General features: G+C 33.2%; 1 protein-coding gene across 1 annotated transcript; it reads right to left on the minus strand.

The window, feature by feature from the left end:
• Window positions 1-6,293: 6,293 nt before the first annotated feature.
• LOC111716135 (uncharacterized) lies at window positions 6,294-17,059 on the minus strand. Its single transcript, XM_023491560.1, has 16 exons — window positions 15,494-17,059; window positions 15,350-15,432; window positions 15,003-15,084; window positions 14,412-14,538; window positions 11,398-11,478; window positions 10,786-10,874; window positions 10,549-10,624; window positions 10,324-10,470; window positions 10,144-10,218; window positions 10,034-10,087; window positions 9,778-9,821; window positions 9,402-9,459; window positions 8,810-8,969; window positions 8,640-8,691; window positions 6,747-6,837; window positions 6,294-6,688 (listed from the first exon to the last, which is right to left on the minus strand). The coding sequence occupies exons 1-16, from the start codon at window positions 15,558-15,560 to the stop codon at window positions 6,394-6,396; spliced, it is 1,581 nt and encodes a 526-aa protein (XP_023347328.1). The 5' UTR covers window positions 15,561-17,059; the 3' UTR covers window positions 6,294-6,393.
• Between the last annotated feature and the right edge of the window lie 531 nt (window positions 17,060-17,590).

Genomic DNA, 17,590 nt, shown 5'->3' on the forward strand with positions numbered 1-17,590 from the left:
TAATTCACAATAGTTTTTAAAGCTTTAAAATTTTTGAGACTTTAATGGTACAACTTTGTGACCTCGTATCTTCTTTCGGTTTGGTCTAACGGTCTAATATAAAACAAAATCTATTTGTAAACATTCTAGAAATTGAATACATTATATTTCCTCTAAAAAGATCTTTGATAAAAAGCTATGTAAGATTTCAATCTTGTGTAAAATTTACTTTAACTAGACTTACAGGGCGCTTTGTGCCAATCTTCTATTTCTTTTGTGAACATGTTCTCCTTGTGTACATTGTAAAAATTTCGTGGATTTTCAAAAGTTTCAGCAATCAAAGTTTTTTGTAGTTGCCTACCATCCTCAGTAGAGAGAGCGGACCTCTTTTATAGGTTTTTTACCGGTTTTTTACTTAACCAGAATTGTGAGGACTGGACAACAGTGGAAGATTCCTCTCAATTGGGCTTTAGTGCTTACAACTCCCCATTATGCATAAGAGGTACAGTTATGGGTTTCCTTAATGCCCCTTAACTTGGAAAGAGTATAACAGAAGAAACACAGGAAGCTATCCCCTATACCCTTCCTCCTACAAACCTCCTTATCTCTCTCCTACCTGCTCCATAACTCGATGTCAAAAGAACTATTTGGAAAGGCCTCAAAGTGTAGAAACAAGATAAGGGATAGAAGGGATGTTAAGCTTTAAACTTTTTGTAAGGTATTGGCCAAAAAATCCATTATAAAAACAGTTGCGGGTGCAATTTTCTCCTCAACTCCTCTTGGTTTGGCAATTGATGCAACTTATAAAAAAATTGTTTTTCATAAAAAGATGTCTTAATAACAATTCCAAAACAAAACTCTAATGTCCTTAAAGAACATGGAGTTCCTAAGAAATGTGTCGGACATCTGGGAATTTTTTTTAGGGGCACCCTAACCTCCCCCCCTCTATGTATTCAACCAAAAATAAAATGCTCTAGATATAGTGTGTAAATGAACCTGAATCAAGTAACACATGTGCAAGTAATGCAAGGGGAAAGGAGAGGGTAGTGACTTGCCGCCCCCCATGCCCCCAAGAATTCAATAAGGAGCTCCAAGAACAGAAAGCAAGATCATCAGCTAGTTCAATTAAATACAGGGTTCAGAAAAAAGCAAGATGCTTTTAATATAGTTCTTTCTTGTGGCAAAGTGGCAAGTGGCAAACTACAAGGTCATCCAAAAAAAAAATCTTTTATTTTATTTCTTTAAATTAGCTGAAATTTAATGGAAAGATGTGCAAATGAAGAGAAAAGAAAAAAAACAGAACAAGAAATATAGAAATCTCAAAATGTTTCCATCTGATATCATATAAATATTTTAAAATTTCGTAAAATTTAATTAAAATAAATTAATTAGGTTAAAAAGAAGGAAAATTTTTGAAAAAAAAATCATCCAAAAACCTTCCCTGGGGTTAAGCGTTGTTACGCAAGGAATCGGTTATGGAACTAGATTCGTCTGATAAAATGAAAACCCTTCACCTAGATTCCATTTTTGTAGGCCGGATACTTGTATCCTGTAGTTCCAATATCTCATAATAATGATTTCAGACCATTCTTCTGGAACTTACATATCTACGGATCAAATCTAGCACAAAATGGAATGTTTTAGATATAAAAAACTACGTAATTTATACAAATACAAAATGTTAAAAGAATAAATATTATACAAAACCACGGATTCTAAAATATGAGATTGAGAAAATTACGGGACATATTCCTTTTAATGCGCGGCAGGAAATTTAAACTAGGTTCAGAAAAATAAATGTGGTACTTACATAAGCTGGCATCCTGATAAATGAAACAATAGGGTATCAGTCTAAGCCAAAAATTGCGAGATCTGAAATGATAAATCTAACGACACAATTCAAAGACAAGGCATATATATGTTAACTGATCAAGCCCGGTATCTATAGAATGGTATCTAGAATGAGTCTGATTTATCATTTCCCAGGTAGATCTCAGTTTAGAGTAACCAATAGTAGGATTGCTTACATTACCGGACATATACGTCCAATCAGGAGACTCCAACTCAACTTGGTACAATGAGTCTCACTAAATAATAATGATTTTGTCTATTTTCGAAAACCCTGAATATACGTGTAACAAGCGTGGTCCCATAAAATATTTGGGCCTTATCGGTTCAGTTGTTTTGACGTTTATTGGACACTTAAACGAACAGACACCCAAACAGAAAGAGAAGCTAAGTATGTTATATATATATTACATTAATTATTTGTTTCACTTTCTTTTGATTTTTTAATTCAAACATTTATCATGTTTATCTTATGCTTTTTATGCTGTAGTGATGTGCTTTTAAAGTTTGTATGTTTGTGTGTGACCGTGTAAGTTTAGTGTCTGTCTGTTTGACTGTCCTGCTGGTGATGCTGTGACAGCAGATTTTCCAATAGGAGTTGATTGGTTTAATCATTCCCTTGGGACACACTTACACACTCACATCTTTGATTACAAATCAAAATTATCTTATCTCTTATTCTTTTCTTCTTAACCTTTTCCTTTAAACTTCTAATCTCTTATTCTTTTCTTCTTAATCTTTTTCTTTAAACTTCTAATCTCTTATTCTTTTCTTCTTTTCCTTTCCCTTTAAACTTCTAATCTCTTATTCTTTTCTTCTTAACCTTTTCTTTTAAACTTCTAATCTCTTATTCTTTTATTCTTTTCTTTTCCTTTAAACTTCTAATCTTATATTCTTTTCTTTTTAACCTTTTCCTTTTTACCTTCTAATCTCTTATGCTTTTCTTTCAATCCTTTTCTTGGTAAACTTCTAATCTCTTATTCTTTTCTTCTTAACATTTTCCTTTAAACTTCTAATCTCTTATTCTGTTCTTCTTAACATTTTCCTTTCACCTTCTAATCTCTCATTCTTTTCTTCTTAACATTTTCCGTTAAACTTCTAATCTCTTATTCTTTTCTTCTTAACATTTTCCTTTAAACTTCTAATTTCTTATTCTTTTCTTCCTAACTTTTCCTTTAAACTTCTAATCTCTTATTCTTTTCTTCTTTTCCTTTCCCTTTAAACTTCTAAGCTCTGAGTCTTTTCTTCTAATCTCTATCCCTTTCAACTTCTAATCTTTTTTTCTTACTTCTTAGTCTTTTCCTTTAAACTTCTAATCTCTCATTCTTTTCTTCTTTATCTTTCCGTTTAAACTTCTAATCTCTGAGTCTTTTCTTTATCTTTCCTTTAAAATTTTAATCTCTTTTTCTTTTCTTCTTTATCTTTCCTTTAAACTTCTAATCTCTTATTCTTTTCATCTTAACCTTTCCCTTTAAGCTTCTAATCTCTTATTCTTTTTATATTACCCTTTCCCTTTAAACTTCTTATCTCCTTTTCGTTTCTTCTTAACTTTTCCTTTAAACTTCTAATCTCTTATTCTTTTCTTCTTATCCTTTTCCTTTAAACTTCTAATCTCTTATTCTTTTCTCCTTAACCTTTCCCTTTAAACTTCTAATCTATTTTTCTTTTCTTCTTAGTCTTTCCCTTTAAACTTCTAATATCTTATTATTTTCTTCTTAACTTTCCCTTTAAGCTTCTTATCTCTAATTCTTTTTTTCTTAACCTTTCCTTTTAAACTTCTAATCTCTTTTCTTTAGTTTTCTCCACCTTTTTAAGGCCGGTTATAGTTGGTATTAAACTATTGAATTTGATGTTTTATATTAACCGTGTAATCTGCTTTACAGATTGAAAAATCAATTAAACTTGAATTTAGCAGTCATAAAATAAACATTCTATGTAGATATATTTCTATTTAGATCCAAATGTTTAGTATTCCAGCCCTTCCCCCCCCCCCTTTCTTCGTAGAATTCTTCCTTCTCCATCCCCCCTTTTTTACAATGTGCTCAACAATATTTTCTCCAAAAGCTGTGGAAAATATTATTTATTAAATTTTTGATATTTCATTTTATGACAAATATTTTGTAAACAAAAATCCAATAACGTACATTAAATTTTATCCAGTCTGGGAAATTTTTCTCATGATCTAAACTGACTAGATGATTATACCTAGAAGTCTTTATTAAATTTAGTCAAGAAATGATTTAATAATCAAAAACCCTTGCAAAAGTTGGAAATCAAATGTTGAATTTAAAAAATAATAGCCTAAAATATAGAAATATATATTTTAAGTATGGAATTGTTTAGGCTGACTGATGACCATCTGAATCACCTTGAATTCATAAATACATTTTTTTAAATTATTCATTCTATATATGTTCGTTAACGAGGGCAGTATATAAGCTCTCTATTCTAGTGCCGGACCTATAATGTCTGTAACCATATTCCTGGAAATTGTGTAGTTTCGAGATAGCTCTGGAATATGTTAAGGACAAATTTTCAACAACCCTTAACGGCTCCAGCCGTTAACAGTCTATTACGGTATTAGAGAAGAATAGTGCTACTGGTGGCGCAACAGCAGTACAATGATGAATACAGCTAGTACTTTGTGCTTAACTAGCTATAATAGTGGGGCTATGGGAATTGATAAACAGAACTTTATAAGTTTGCTATCTTGGTTCTCAGACATTTCATGCATTCATGATAAATATGTTATGTAGTGATTAAAAATCAATGTTTTCTATTTGTGCATAATTTTGCATATTTTTTCTCTTTTCTTTTGGAAACCTGTATTTTCAAAAAAAATTTATTTAAACAAATTTAAACTACACCATTTATATATGTATTTATATCTTTGTGTGTGAATAAATCTTTATAATATAATATAATGGCCTTAAAGGGGCGAAGCAGCGAAAAAAATTTCGTTAACGGTTTATGAAATTGTTAATGGTTATGAATACAAGAGACGACAGTTATAAACAATAAATTACATACAATTTTTTTTCTTTTTTTTACAAGTTTCTTTCAATTTCAAGCAGAAAGAAGACAAAATTCACATTTAAAAAAAAAAACTTTCGTTTTCGTTTTCAACCTCATTTTTTTGGTTTAAAAACAGCTAAGCCTTTTTGTTAATGATTTAAAAATTAAAGGTTTTTGCCGTTTGTTAACAGACTCTTCCGTTAATTTTCAAAAACCTCCACTTTATCAGTGGAACTTTGCCTAGCCCTAACTTTCTCATTTGTGCTATATCAACAGCTGGTTTCCTTCAGTTTATTTTTTATAGCTGTGTGTAAAAGATCAATTTGTATGTACATAAGTTCATTATGGATTCTGGAAGATATTCTCGGCCCTTGAAAAACATAGCAAAACAAATATGTCTTCATCATTTTTTTTCAAATTGTAGCCTTCCTTTATTTATTAATGATCTACAAAGGGTTCAGTTGTTCGTTAAGAATAAGGTTTTTAACAATGGTTAATTGTTAGCAGTAGTTGATCTTTAATGATATTTGAATGTTAATAGTTATTGATTTTTAACAATGGTTGATTGTTAATGATAGATGATCTTTAAGGTCTGAACTTTATGATTTTGATTGTTATATAAGTGCACAATGTAGAAATATTACTATAGCCAAGAAGGTTTCTTGTTAGATATAAAGGGATTTATAGGTCAGTTTTGAATAATTTAAATAACGTTTTTTTTTAGTTTGTTAACGATGAAAAAAAATCTGAAAACGAAACAATCATTTTGAAAACTATTGTTTTTAAAAACTATCGTCTTTAAAAGGGAGGAAACAAAGTTTTGATAGTTTTTAAGAAGAAAAAACGAAACAGTTGTTCTGGAAAACAATAGTTTTCAAAAAATTGTTTTCAAAAATGGAAAAGGATAGTTTAGGATTAAAAATGATTGTTTTGGAATAAAAACGATCATTTTGGAATAAAAATGAAAGATTTGAAAATAATTTTTTTGAAAAATCCAAAATGAAACTAAAAACGATAGTTTTTCCTATCGTTTTTGAAAACGATGCCCATCCCTATAAATGTATAGATGACTATCCCTATAGATGTATAGATGCCCATCCCTATGTATATAGATGCCTATCCCTATAGATGTATATAAGTGATCATGAGAGACAGGGGTTGGGTGCTTTGAGGCAAAGTAAGCATGAAGGTTTGGAATCATGATGTTTTATGCAAATGGGGTTGTTAATCGTTTATGAAAACAATAGTTTCATTTTTTGCTTTTTCATAACAAAACGATCGTTTTAAAATAAATCCATCCCAACATGCAAATGACCCCTTATGTATATATTTCTATTCATGCAAAAACAGTTTGGTCATTTTAATCTACTCCTTGTATGTAAGAATGATATGCTGTTGCACGTTTCTCAACATTGATTAGTGTCATATTTGTTTGTCATGTCAAAACACACTTTCTTAATAATTTTTATTTCTGAGTTCCAAATATGCAATACAGATTTAAGCCTAAATAAGTGTTTACTCCAGAGATCTGTCAAACAAAACTTGATCATTCTAGTTGGTGGAGATAATACTGTCCGCATAAGGAAACAATGGTTTTTGGATGTAAGCAATGCTTCGTCTTCTAGTTATGGTTCCTTGATCTCGTACTAATTCTCTTAGCTTTTCTGCTTGTTCCAAGATTCCTAACTCTTTGTTTACAAATCCTATAGGTTCCACTTCTTTCTTGATTATTTCAGATGTGCTACAGATTGTTGTTGTTTCAGAGTGAGAAGAAGATGAATTTTTGATTGGAACATTTCGCACCATAGTTGTTGATATTACACTTGAAAAGCTAATGACTGACATGCTAAAGTAAAATAATACTTAAACCAATTGGTTTATTCATTTTCATTATGTTATAGTACCTGATATAATATGGAAGATAAGAATCTGTATAAGAAAATACTAGAGTATTAAGAACACCAACAGTGCCATAGGAAAATGACTCAGAAAGACCTGGGAAAAAAAGGAAAGCAAATGCTAAGTGTTTTAACCCTATTCCTGCTGGGGTTGGGACAATTTGACCCCCCCCCCTGTAGTTTCTTTTACATAATTCAAAAAGTATTGGTATGAGGCTGTTCTTACATACCCAAAGCCCTCCCTTTCGACCTAAAAGTGGGCTTTAATACTAACTGCCTGAGTCCTCAGGCACACTGCCTGAATGACTGTTTTTTCCTGTAACAAACTAAATCTTTGCTTTGACCCACTTCCACTTGTCAGATTTTGATAAAATTTAGCTTTTTGGAAAGCCTTTTACATAAGGAAACGAATTGCACAAGTGTTGCGTATAATTTTTCAGTTTTTGAAAAATTTAAACATTTTTAATATATTACTGTATTTTGCGATAAAAAATTCAATATTTTGCAAATTTGCAAATTTTTTGGCAGATTCTAAAATTAAAGCACAATAGCTTTTCAATGATGTATCATTTGTCATATTTTGACATCAAACATGGGATTTAGAGGAGGTGGGGTCAAATTGACCCCCCCCCTGGTTTTCAAGTACCCCAGCAGAGATAGGAATAACAGAGTAATAGGACGTATTACTCAGTTAACAGAGTATTAGGACATATAACTCAGTTAACAGAGTATTAGGACATATAACTCAGTTAACAGAATATTAGGACATATAACTCAGTTAACAGAGTAATAGGAAATATAACTCAGTTAACGGAGTAATAAGACATATAACTCAGTTAACAGAGTAATAGGACATATAACTCAGTTAACAGAGAGTAATAGGACATATAACTCAGTTAATAGAGTATTAGGACATATAAATCAGTTAACAGAGTAATAGGACATAAAACTCATTTAACGGAGTAATAGGACATATAACCCAGTTAACAGAGTAATCACTCAGTTAACAGAGTATTAGGACATATAACTCAGTTAACAGAGTAATAGAACATATAACTCAGTTAACAAAGTAATACATATCACTCAGTTAACAGAGTATTAGGACATATAACTCAGTTAACAGAATAATAGGACATATCACTCTGTTAACAGAGTAATGCATATCACTCAGTTAACAGAGTAAAAGGACATATAACTCAGTTAACAGAGTAATAGGACATAAAACTCAGTTAACAGAGTAATAGAACATATAACTCAGTTAACAGAGTATTAGGACGTATAACTCAGTTAACAGAGTAATAGTACAGATAAATCAGTTAACAGAGTAATAGGACATATCACTCTGTTAACAGAGTAATACATATCACTCAGTTAACAGAGTAATAGGACATATAACTCAGTTAACAGAGTAATAGGACATAAAACTCAGTTAACAGAGTAATAGAACATATAACTCAGTTAACATAGTATTAGGACATATAACTCAGTTAACAGAGTAAAAGGAAAGATAACTCAGTTAACAGAGTAATACATATTACTCAGTTTACAGAGTAATAGGATATAAAACTCAGTTAACAGAGTAATAGAACATATAACTCAGTTAACAGAGTAATAGGACATATAACTCAGTTAACAGAGTAATAGGACATATAACTCAGTTAACAGAGTAATAGGACATATCACTAAGTTAACAGAGTAATAGAACATATCACTCGGTTAAAGGAGTAATAGGACATATCACTCAGTTAACAGAGTAATAGAACATATCACTCAGTTAACAGAGTAATAGGACATATCACTCAGTTAACAGAGTAATAGAACATATCACTCAGTTAACAGAGTAATTGGACATATCACTCAGTTAACAGAGTAACAGGACATATTTACTATTATTCTCACCGATAAATCCGAGAACAGCACTACAATGTTTTCCATCATAAAGTTTCATAACCTGAAAAATTAAAATATTTTTAATACAGTATAGGAGAGAAGAGTAAGTAGTGCGGAAAGTATTTACAATAGTATAAATAACAATGCAAAAGAACTTTAAAAAGATTATGCTAGTATACTTGAGCAGGTATAGTAGAGAAATGTATAAAAGCCAAAAAATATCCAAGCCATAAAAGAGCCACAAACCCATAAAAGGACATTTGGGATACTGGTACAGTTATAGCCAACACCACAGTTAAAAGAATTCCGACCACAGGCATTAAACGATTAAACATAAACCTAAATAATAGAGATATGTTCAATAAGAATAAGTTTCTTTGTTGATGATTGTCCATGAGTTTGAAATATGCTATGGTGCTGCAAATAAAGTTATAAATGAAGATTTGAAAATGATTTGGACAACATTTGTTCCAAAGAGGTCTTAGGAAAAGAAACTGATTAATTTGCTTCATTAACCCTTTTTAAAACAAATGCTTACCCTCCTTTTTGAGGTTCCAATCTCTAGAATATGCTTAAATGGATAAAGTTTGAGTGTACAGATGAAATATTTAGGCTGTCACAAGCAATGTAATCATGTTCAGGGAAAAAGCTAATGAATGGTGTCTGGATAAAGTTAACTTAACAAAAAGAGGTCTGAGATGTCTAGAACTTTGTTGAACATACTTCATAGTATCATTAAACCTTTTTTTAAAGCAAGAATTTCATATTCACCTATCAATCAATATTCCTGCTAGAATTCTTGCAACACAGCTTAAAACACCATTTACACCTAAAGGGTTTAGAAAACTCCTTTCAGAAAATTAAGAATTTCACTTTTGTTCTAAAAGTATATTCTCTTAAGTGATTAGACTATTTAAAGTCATAACTTAAGTTTAAAAGTTGACTACCTATTTTAATTAATCTGGTTCTTACTGCAAACATATGGCTTTCTTAAAGTGACAAACTTCATTTTGAAACAACATAAATGTGTTTATCTTTACAAAAAACAAACTTATATAAGTGAAAACAGGAACTACTTTGAATCTTTCTTCAAAATTTCAAAATTTAGTTTATAATTGCTTTCATTGTTAAATTTAAAATTCCTCACCTCCAATGACAGATATTATTTGGTCGTCAGAGCTTAGTCTTAGGCTAATACACGTTAAATAGCATTTAGTTCCAAAGAGAGAAATGTTTTATTTAAACTTTGATTTTCCTGATTTTCTGGTCACATTAAATCTAAATTTTTCTTTCCAATTTTTCCTTCTTGTACTTATTGTCTCTGTTTTAATTCTACATTTTTATTATCCAAACTAACCTATACAACCCCCCTTCCACCTTAATTTGAAATTTATGCTATATCCCTAAATCCCTTCCAATGAGCCAACAGGCCTCCACCAACAGCAAGTAGTGCATACCTTTAATCAATTGTATTTCTAATGAATGTTAACTTAAATGTATTTATTATTGTTACCTAGAATATGCCAAAATATAAGTGTCCCTATTCCTCAAACCAGTAGTATAAAGATAGCTACCAGATTCAACAATTCTTAAAGGAACAATTAAAACTCAATAAACTTTCAACTTAGAATATAAGCTTTCGAATGGCAACAGTAAAATATTTGTAAAAATCACATGTTTTTATGTTACTTACCTTGCTTTTACAAGTTGTGATCTACTTTCCTTTGAAGTTACTTTTGCAACCCTACCCTCTGTATTTGTGTACTCAACGCAAAGTAAAAATCCAACACCAAACAGGGCTGCATATATTGCAGCCAAATAAAGTAATGATATGGGAATTCTAAAATATTGACATTTTCATTAAAATTTTTTTGAAAATCTTCAAATTGTACTTCTAAAATATCTTGTATTTATTCACCTTTCAAGAACCCTTGGATCTGTAAAATATCTAGCAGTTGAGTTTGATCCAATTATTGCAACAGGTGCTATATTATCTAAAAATCTATTTTGAAGGGGGTGGTATGTAAAAGAAACATTTTCAATTGTTTTTATATATTTGTTAATACAATGCAATTTGGATGATTTGGATATATGTCATTGTTATCATAAACTCAGTTCTTTGAAAGAACAATCACAACTTGAAATTTCTTGAAACCTGGATTAATTATTGCAGTTTGGAGAGGAGAAAAAATTGCAGAACTAAATCCAAATCCAGCAGATGTCACTCCCATAACTTTTCCCTTACTAAATACACATGCTGAACTTAATCAAATTTACACTATTCTGGCATACTCCTGAGTCCTCAGGCATCCTGCCTAAATGCCTTATTTTACCTTTACCCGACTACATCTTTATTTAGATGTACTTTCGGTCATTGGATTTCAACTTTTTATAGCTCTCAGAAAAGCCTTGTAAAAAATGAAGCAGATTTTTCAATTTGTGCACAGATGCCTTTAAAGAAAATTTGCACATTTGAGTTTTCCTTAAAAACAAATTAAGCTTTTAAAAAATTTTGCAAATATTTTGGAATATTTGAATTTGCGGTGGTAAGAGTGTTTCAAAATTGCTTATATTTTGCACACTTTTTGTTTTTGCACATTTTTGCTTAATAACACAATATGTTGCAAATGTTTTAGATTTGTATCACAATAAGGAAAGACTATTTGGGTAAACTAGACATCTGCCTGAATAGCTTTTTAACTTTTTTTCTGTTAACTTTGTTTCTTGAACATATACAAACATTATTGTATTTTATCTGCTGATTTACCTATTTGGAAACCAAGAGACGGGAATAAGTTGACTTGGTAGTACAATAAGATTGAATACAACTGCAGACATCACTCCATACCTAAGTCATCACTTTCTTCTGTTGGATTGATTTTTTTACTTTTCATGGTTTTTGATCAGTAAGTTTTAATAAATTTGGAGGATATTGTTACAAATAAAAAATTTAATGCAAATAAAACCGTAGCCAGTTTTTAAATCATATATGTAAATTATTTTTAAGGTACTAATCAACAATATAAAATAGAAAACACAATTTGTAAAATTGATCCTGTCAGATTTCCAAAATCCACTGGCAATAGATGCAGCTTCAATCCTTTTAATCTCGCAGGGTGATCCCATCAGTTACAATGAGCTGGTCTTTGTGATCACCTTTGAAGCTTCCACACAACTGATTCCTCCCCCTCTCTGTTCCCCTTGCATCTCAGTGAGTCAATAAAACTTTAACTGCAGCTTTGCCTCTGCTGGTTTCTTCTTACAATCATTTTTTCAAAAAAGTGAAAACTTTCCATTCTTTCCCCCAGCTTAAATGCAATCTGAGCCAAACCCCCAGCTTTAATGCTATCTGAGCCCCACCCCCAGCTTTCTGAACCCTAGCAACCAGCAATAATGCTGTCTGAACCCAGCCACAAGCTATAATGTGGTCTGATCCCCACCCCCAGCTATAATACTTTCTGAACCCTAGCCCTAGCAATAATGCTGTCTGAACCAGACCACAAGCTATAATGCTGTCTGATCCCCACCCCCAGCTATAATACTTTCTGAACCCTAGCCCCAGCAATAATGCTGTCTGAGCCCTACCCCCATCTAAAATGCTGTCTGATCCCCACTCCAAGCTGAACAGCTAGCCCCAAGCTTTAATGCTTTTCTGAACCCCACCCCAAGCAGCAAGCTATAATGATGTCTGATCCCCCCCCAGTAATAATGGAGTCTGGGCCCTGCCACCAGGTATAATGCTGTCTAAGCCCGACCCCCATCTAGTGATGTCTGATCCCCACTTCAAGCTGAACCTAGCCCCAAGCTGGGTAATGTTGATCCGCTCTACTGCCCATCCGTCCTATTGCCCATCCGCTATACTGCAACATCTGACCTACGACAGTTGTAGGTCGGATGGGCATATCTTCTTGCCCATCCGACCTATTCAGCAGCTTTTGTCATGATAGCGCAGTAGGGTAGAAATAATTAATTGTAGCTGTCGGACAGTCAATCAATTTTGTAGGTCAGATGGGCACTTTTTGTAGGTCGGATGGGCATTTTTCGTAGGTCAGATGGGCATTTTTCGTAGGTCGGATGGGCACTTTTTGTAGGTCGGATGGGCATTTTTCGTAGGTCGGATGGGCATTTTTCGTAGGTCGGATGGGCATTTTTCGTAGGTCGGATGGGCATTTTTTGTAGGTCGGATGGGCATTTTTCGTAGGTCGGATGGGCACTTTTCGTAGGTCGGATGGGTATTTTTCGTAGGTCGGATGGGCACTTTTCGTAGGTCGGATGGGCACTTTTCGTAGGTCGGATGGGCATTTTTCGTAGGTCGGATGGGCATATTTCGTAGGTTGGATGGGCATATATCGTAGGTCGGATGGGCACTTTTTGTAAGGGGGACGAGCGCTGCGGCAATGAAAGACCTATAATTTTAACAATTTTTAATAAAATTAGTGTATATTTAAGGTTAGATTAGGTTAAGCTAATTTCTGGGCCGAGCGCTGCGGCTAGGACGGGCTAGGGGGCTGAGCGCTGCGGCCATGAAAGACCTTTACTTCAACAGTTTTTAATAGAATTAGTGAATATTTAGGGTTAGGTTAGGTTAAGCTCATTTCTGGGCCGAGCTAGGGGGCCGAGCGCTGCGGCCACATGTCTGGGCCGACCTACAAAAAACCATCCGACCTACGAAAAATGCCCATCCGACCTACAAAAAATGTGCCCATCCCACCTACGAAAAATGCCCATCCGACCTATGAAAAATGCCCATCCGACCTACGAAAAGTGCCCATCCGACCTACAAAAAATGCCCATCCGACCTACGAAAAATGTGCCCATCCGACCTACGAAAAATGCCCATCTGACCTACGAAAAATGCCCATCGGACCTACGAAAAGTGCCCATCCGACCTATGAAAAATGCCCATCCGACCTACGAAAAATGCCCATCCGACCTACGAAAAATGCCCATCCGACCTACGAAAAAGGCCCATCAGACCTACTAACGTGTCCAAGCGACAGCTTAAAGTAGGTCGGATGCACCAATATGCTGTTTTTAACGTGCCCATCCGACCTACAGTGCATCGGACCTACCACAGCTGTTAAAACCACGTGCTTGTAGGTCTGATGGGCAGTAGAGGGGATGGGCGTAGGTCCAAAAATACCCCAAGCTGTAATGCTGTCTGAACCCCACCCCAAGCAGCAAGCTATGATGATGTCTGATCCCCACCCCCAGTAATAATGGAGTCTGGGCCCTGCTCCAAGCATGTCGCTTTTGGATTGAACCATGCTAACCTAAATGTGGGACAGTTTGTATATTCTGCCCAAAAATGCTGATTGAAAACAACTTCCTATGAACTCATTGTTAATTTAACAGAAAACCCACATTTCTCTCGGATTCAACCAATATGGAAAACCTATTTAAGTATTCAGGTTAGAATTGATACCAAAACACACATGCACATGAACTCTAATGTTACTTGCTTGAAGAAAAATTAGGAATACATAGTGTTAATAACTCATTATAAAGAAGGTAATATGTTAAAAGAAGGTACAATATATTCACTGCCATCCGAGAATATCAAAGATTATGAAAGTGTTACCAAATTTGTACCAGTCAGACCCTATCCTTGAACTGTTTCGGGATTAACTCCATTTCCACCCCAAGAATGGTTATTTTTCAGAATTTCATTACAGGTACAACATTTAAAAAGGGATTTTTGCCACATTCGATTGGTGTGTCCTGTAACTGGGATTTACATGTTTCTAGTTTGTAGTACTTATACTAGAATTATATACTTACGAGAATGTTAGTGCTGATAAGGAGTGTCCAATTGTAAAATAGCTGATTAATGGGGAGGAACAAAAACAAATAATTCCACACATTAGAGAAAGCCTGTATCCTAGCCATGGTATGATCACACTGCCAGCTACAAAGTGTAGAATCATTATTAAGTGAAAAATGAAAAACTTTAAATATATTGCTTAAAATACTGAATGAAATTTTTGTCAGAATTTGCTTAAATGACTGTAGAAACATTTATTGGAACATTTTCTTATAGCACTGTAAATGTAAAGCAACATACTGTTATTTGGATGTAATGTATTAACCCTATCCCTGCTGGGGTACTTAAAAACCAGAATACGCTGGGGGGGGGTCAATTTGACCCCCCCCCCCTCTAAATCCCATGTTTTACCCCAGCGGGAATAGGGTTAACTTACTAAAAATGTAGTTTACAATGAAAAGGCCAATCTTGAATCTTAATAATACTATATTTATTTGGAATTGAACTGCTGATGCGATGGCATGTATTCAAAATTGTTAATCTGAGGAAATATCTGATCATTTAATCTATGGTTATCAAGAATTTTCTTTAAAAAACAAGTTGATTACCTATAAAAGAACCAACTCCTTGAGTCATTCCTCCTGCTGCCAACACAATACCAAGGTCTTCATTGGTTATATTAGCATCATACTAAACATTTTTGTATGCAAAAATATTTAGGATTCTTCACCAACATTCAGAAAATTATATTTTAGTAAAATTATAGGACCCCACCCTAAAACTTGCATGATCTAAGCCGCTTCAAAATCCATTCACTTTTAATGTCCAGTTTGACTATCAAGTGCATAGCCAACTCAGCATGTTTTTGTAACAACTGTAGCCTGGCAAAATCACTTGAAAGATGTGTTAAGACCACATTTAAATTATGTGGTCTAAAAAAGGAAACATGTTTTACCTGTCTCATATAGGAAGCAAAGTAGGGAGCCAAGTTTCCAATAGTTCCATGAAAGGATCCAGCAGTTATTAGGATAACAAAAGCTATGAAAAGTTTACTTAATCTTAAATTTGATAAAACTCAATTAATTTCTTGTCTTCTTACCTCCTAAGACGGAGAGTATTCCGCGGAACCTATTAAACTTTTCAATGTCACAAAGAGCTAACATCATGATCTAGAACCGAAAAAAAAAACAAGAAGGTATGTTTAAACAGTTTTTTGATATCTTATTTTCTTATAGGTACTTTTAGGCAACACAGTCTTGTATTTTGTTCAATTCACTTTGTTGGACCAAATAATGCCAATCAGGTAATATATTGGATGCCATTAACTTTATCCCGAAGCTGTTAATATGTTTTGTCATAGAAATAATATCTCAGCTGTAATCAAAATTTGTATTTAATCAAGTTCTAGAGGCTTAATAACATTATCAAGATGAATTCCTTAGGATGTAAAATATGTTTAAAGTTTTTTTTACAGTTACATTCTACTTTTGAGAAAACAAATAAGTATCTATTTTCAAGGCCTCTGCCTGTTATGCAGCTGTGGAGAATGGCTCTTAAATCCCAACTATTAAATGACAAGGTATGAGTAACATAAATCTAAATTAATAGATACAAGCATCGTTAAATTTTATCCCATTCAGGCCTCAGCTTAAGAACATCATTTGGAGTTTTCTAAAAACTAAATGAACATAATGTTAGTATGTAAACATAGCAAATTAGCAATTTTGGCATTTAATCAATAAATATGAAAACAACATAAGATTAGACTTGTGTTTTGACAATGGTGACTAGAACTACGTACTATTATTAAGATTCAGTCAGAAGCGATAAATGTTCATTTACTTTCTTCCTGGCTATCTAAAGTAAAATTATCACTCTTATATAACCTTTTGGAGTTTTGATATTCATTAATGTGAGGTAAACTCAAGATCAAATATCAGAATTGTATAACCTTATTATTCAATAAACTATTTCAGTCTTAAAATTTTGAAAGCAAAGATGTGTGTTTTATAAAATTACTAGCTAAATTAGCAATAACGCTTGTTTTTCGGCTATGCACTTCTGCAATAAGTTTTCTTGTAACTTTTCTAGAGCAGAAGTCTTGCCCAATATCTAATTCATGGAACTAGTCCTAAACAGACCAATTGAGCTTTATTTTGCTTCTTATAAATCAATCAATTTGCATTAAATGCTTAACTTGGCATATAATCAAATAGGTAACCCTTGCCTATTTAGTTGATCTTCAAAATTATTAATCCTTTAAATGCTACGGCGTCTGAATCTAAATATAACCAGGGGGGGGGGTTTAAGGCGAGCTCATAGAACAAAAAGTTAGACTGCCAACTTTACTAGTTTGGGTGCTAGGGAAGGGGCCTGTTAGTAAGGAATTCAGCCATCCCTCAAAGGGTCGGGTTTCATACCCCCCTCTGTGCATTACCCCCGATCGTAAATCATTTTAAGATTTGTTTGCCCTCTTGTGTCTTATGAATTTTAAAAGCTAGTGTAAAAAAACGTCAATTTGAATTATCAGCGTTTAGATGTCACTCAGACAAAAGCATGTCATTGATAAGCGACTCCAAAGGTTGCCTTTACCAGAACTCTTTGAAAATGTGTCCTTTTTTAGTGTAGACATTTTACCATAGAGCAAGCCATAGTTTGATATGTTTAAGAAAGAGTGTTAAAAGATATATAAAACATCCTGAGAAAATTTAGTGCATTTTCTTCATGAAATTCTTATATTAAGAAAAAAATAAAATTATTTTAAACCCAAATCCTTCACTTCTAAATTATGAACTTTTATTAAGAAATTTGAATCTTAAATTTCTCCCTTTTTTATTTTACAGAAAACTTTTAGAGACACTTAGCGGTAAAAATAGAAATGAAAAAGATTTAAGTTTTAAGTCAACAGCTTGTATATTATACAAACTGTTACGCAAACCATCCGGAGAGCATTAGATCTGGACCTGAACGGGTCTTTAGAGGAAGTGATATCAAGACTGTCTGCAGAAGGATTGAATGCTGATAATCAGAAGGATCAATGGGCAAGATTGATGACTCAGCGCCAGAATATTGTTGAGGAGAAGGTTAACAACATCATCAGTAATCTTAATAATACTATATTTATTTGGAATTGAACTGCTGATGCGATGGCATGTATTCAAAATTGTTAATCTGAGGAAATATCTGATCATTTAAT

This window comes from Eurytemora carolleeae, unplaced genomic scaffold (genome assembly GCF_000591075.1).
Source record: "Eurytemora carolleeae unplaced genomic scaffold, Eaff_2.0 scaffold1906, whole genome shotgun sequence".
Lineage (NCBI taxonomy): Eukaryota > Metazoa > Arthropoda > Copepoda > Calanoida > Temoridae > Eurytemora > Eurytemora carolleeae.

Excerpts from the sequence above, each read along its gene's own strand:
- LOC111716135 (XM_023491560.1), bottom strand. The coding sequence starts at position 15,560 with ATGATGTTAGCTCTTTGTGACATTGAAAAGTTTAATAGGTTCCGCGGA. Across the intron at positions 9,460-9,777 it reads AATAATATCTGTCATTGGAG|GTGTAAATGGTGTTTTAAGC; the intron begins GTGAGGAATTTT and ends TAAACCCTTTAG. Across the intron at positions 6,838-8,639 it reads TGCTGTTCTCGGATTTATCG|GTCTTTCTGAGTCATTTTCC; the intron begins GTGAGAATAATA and ends TTTTTTTCCCAG.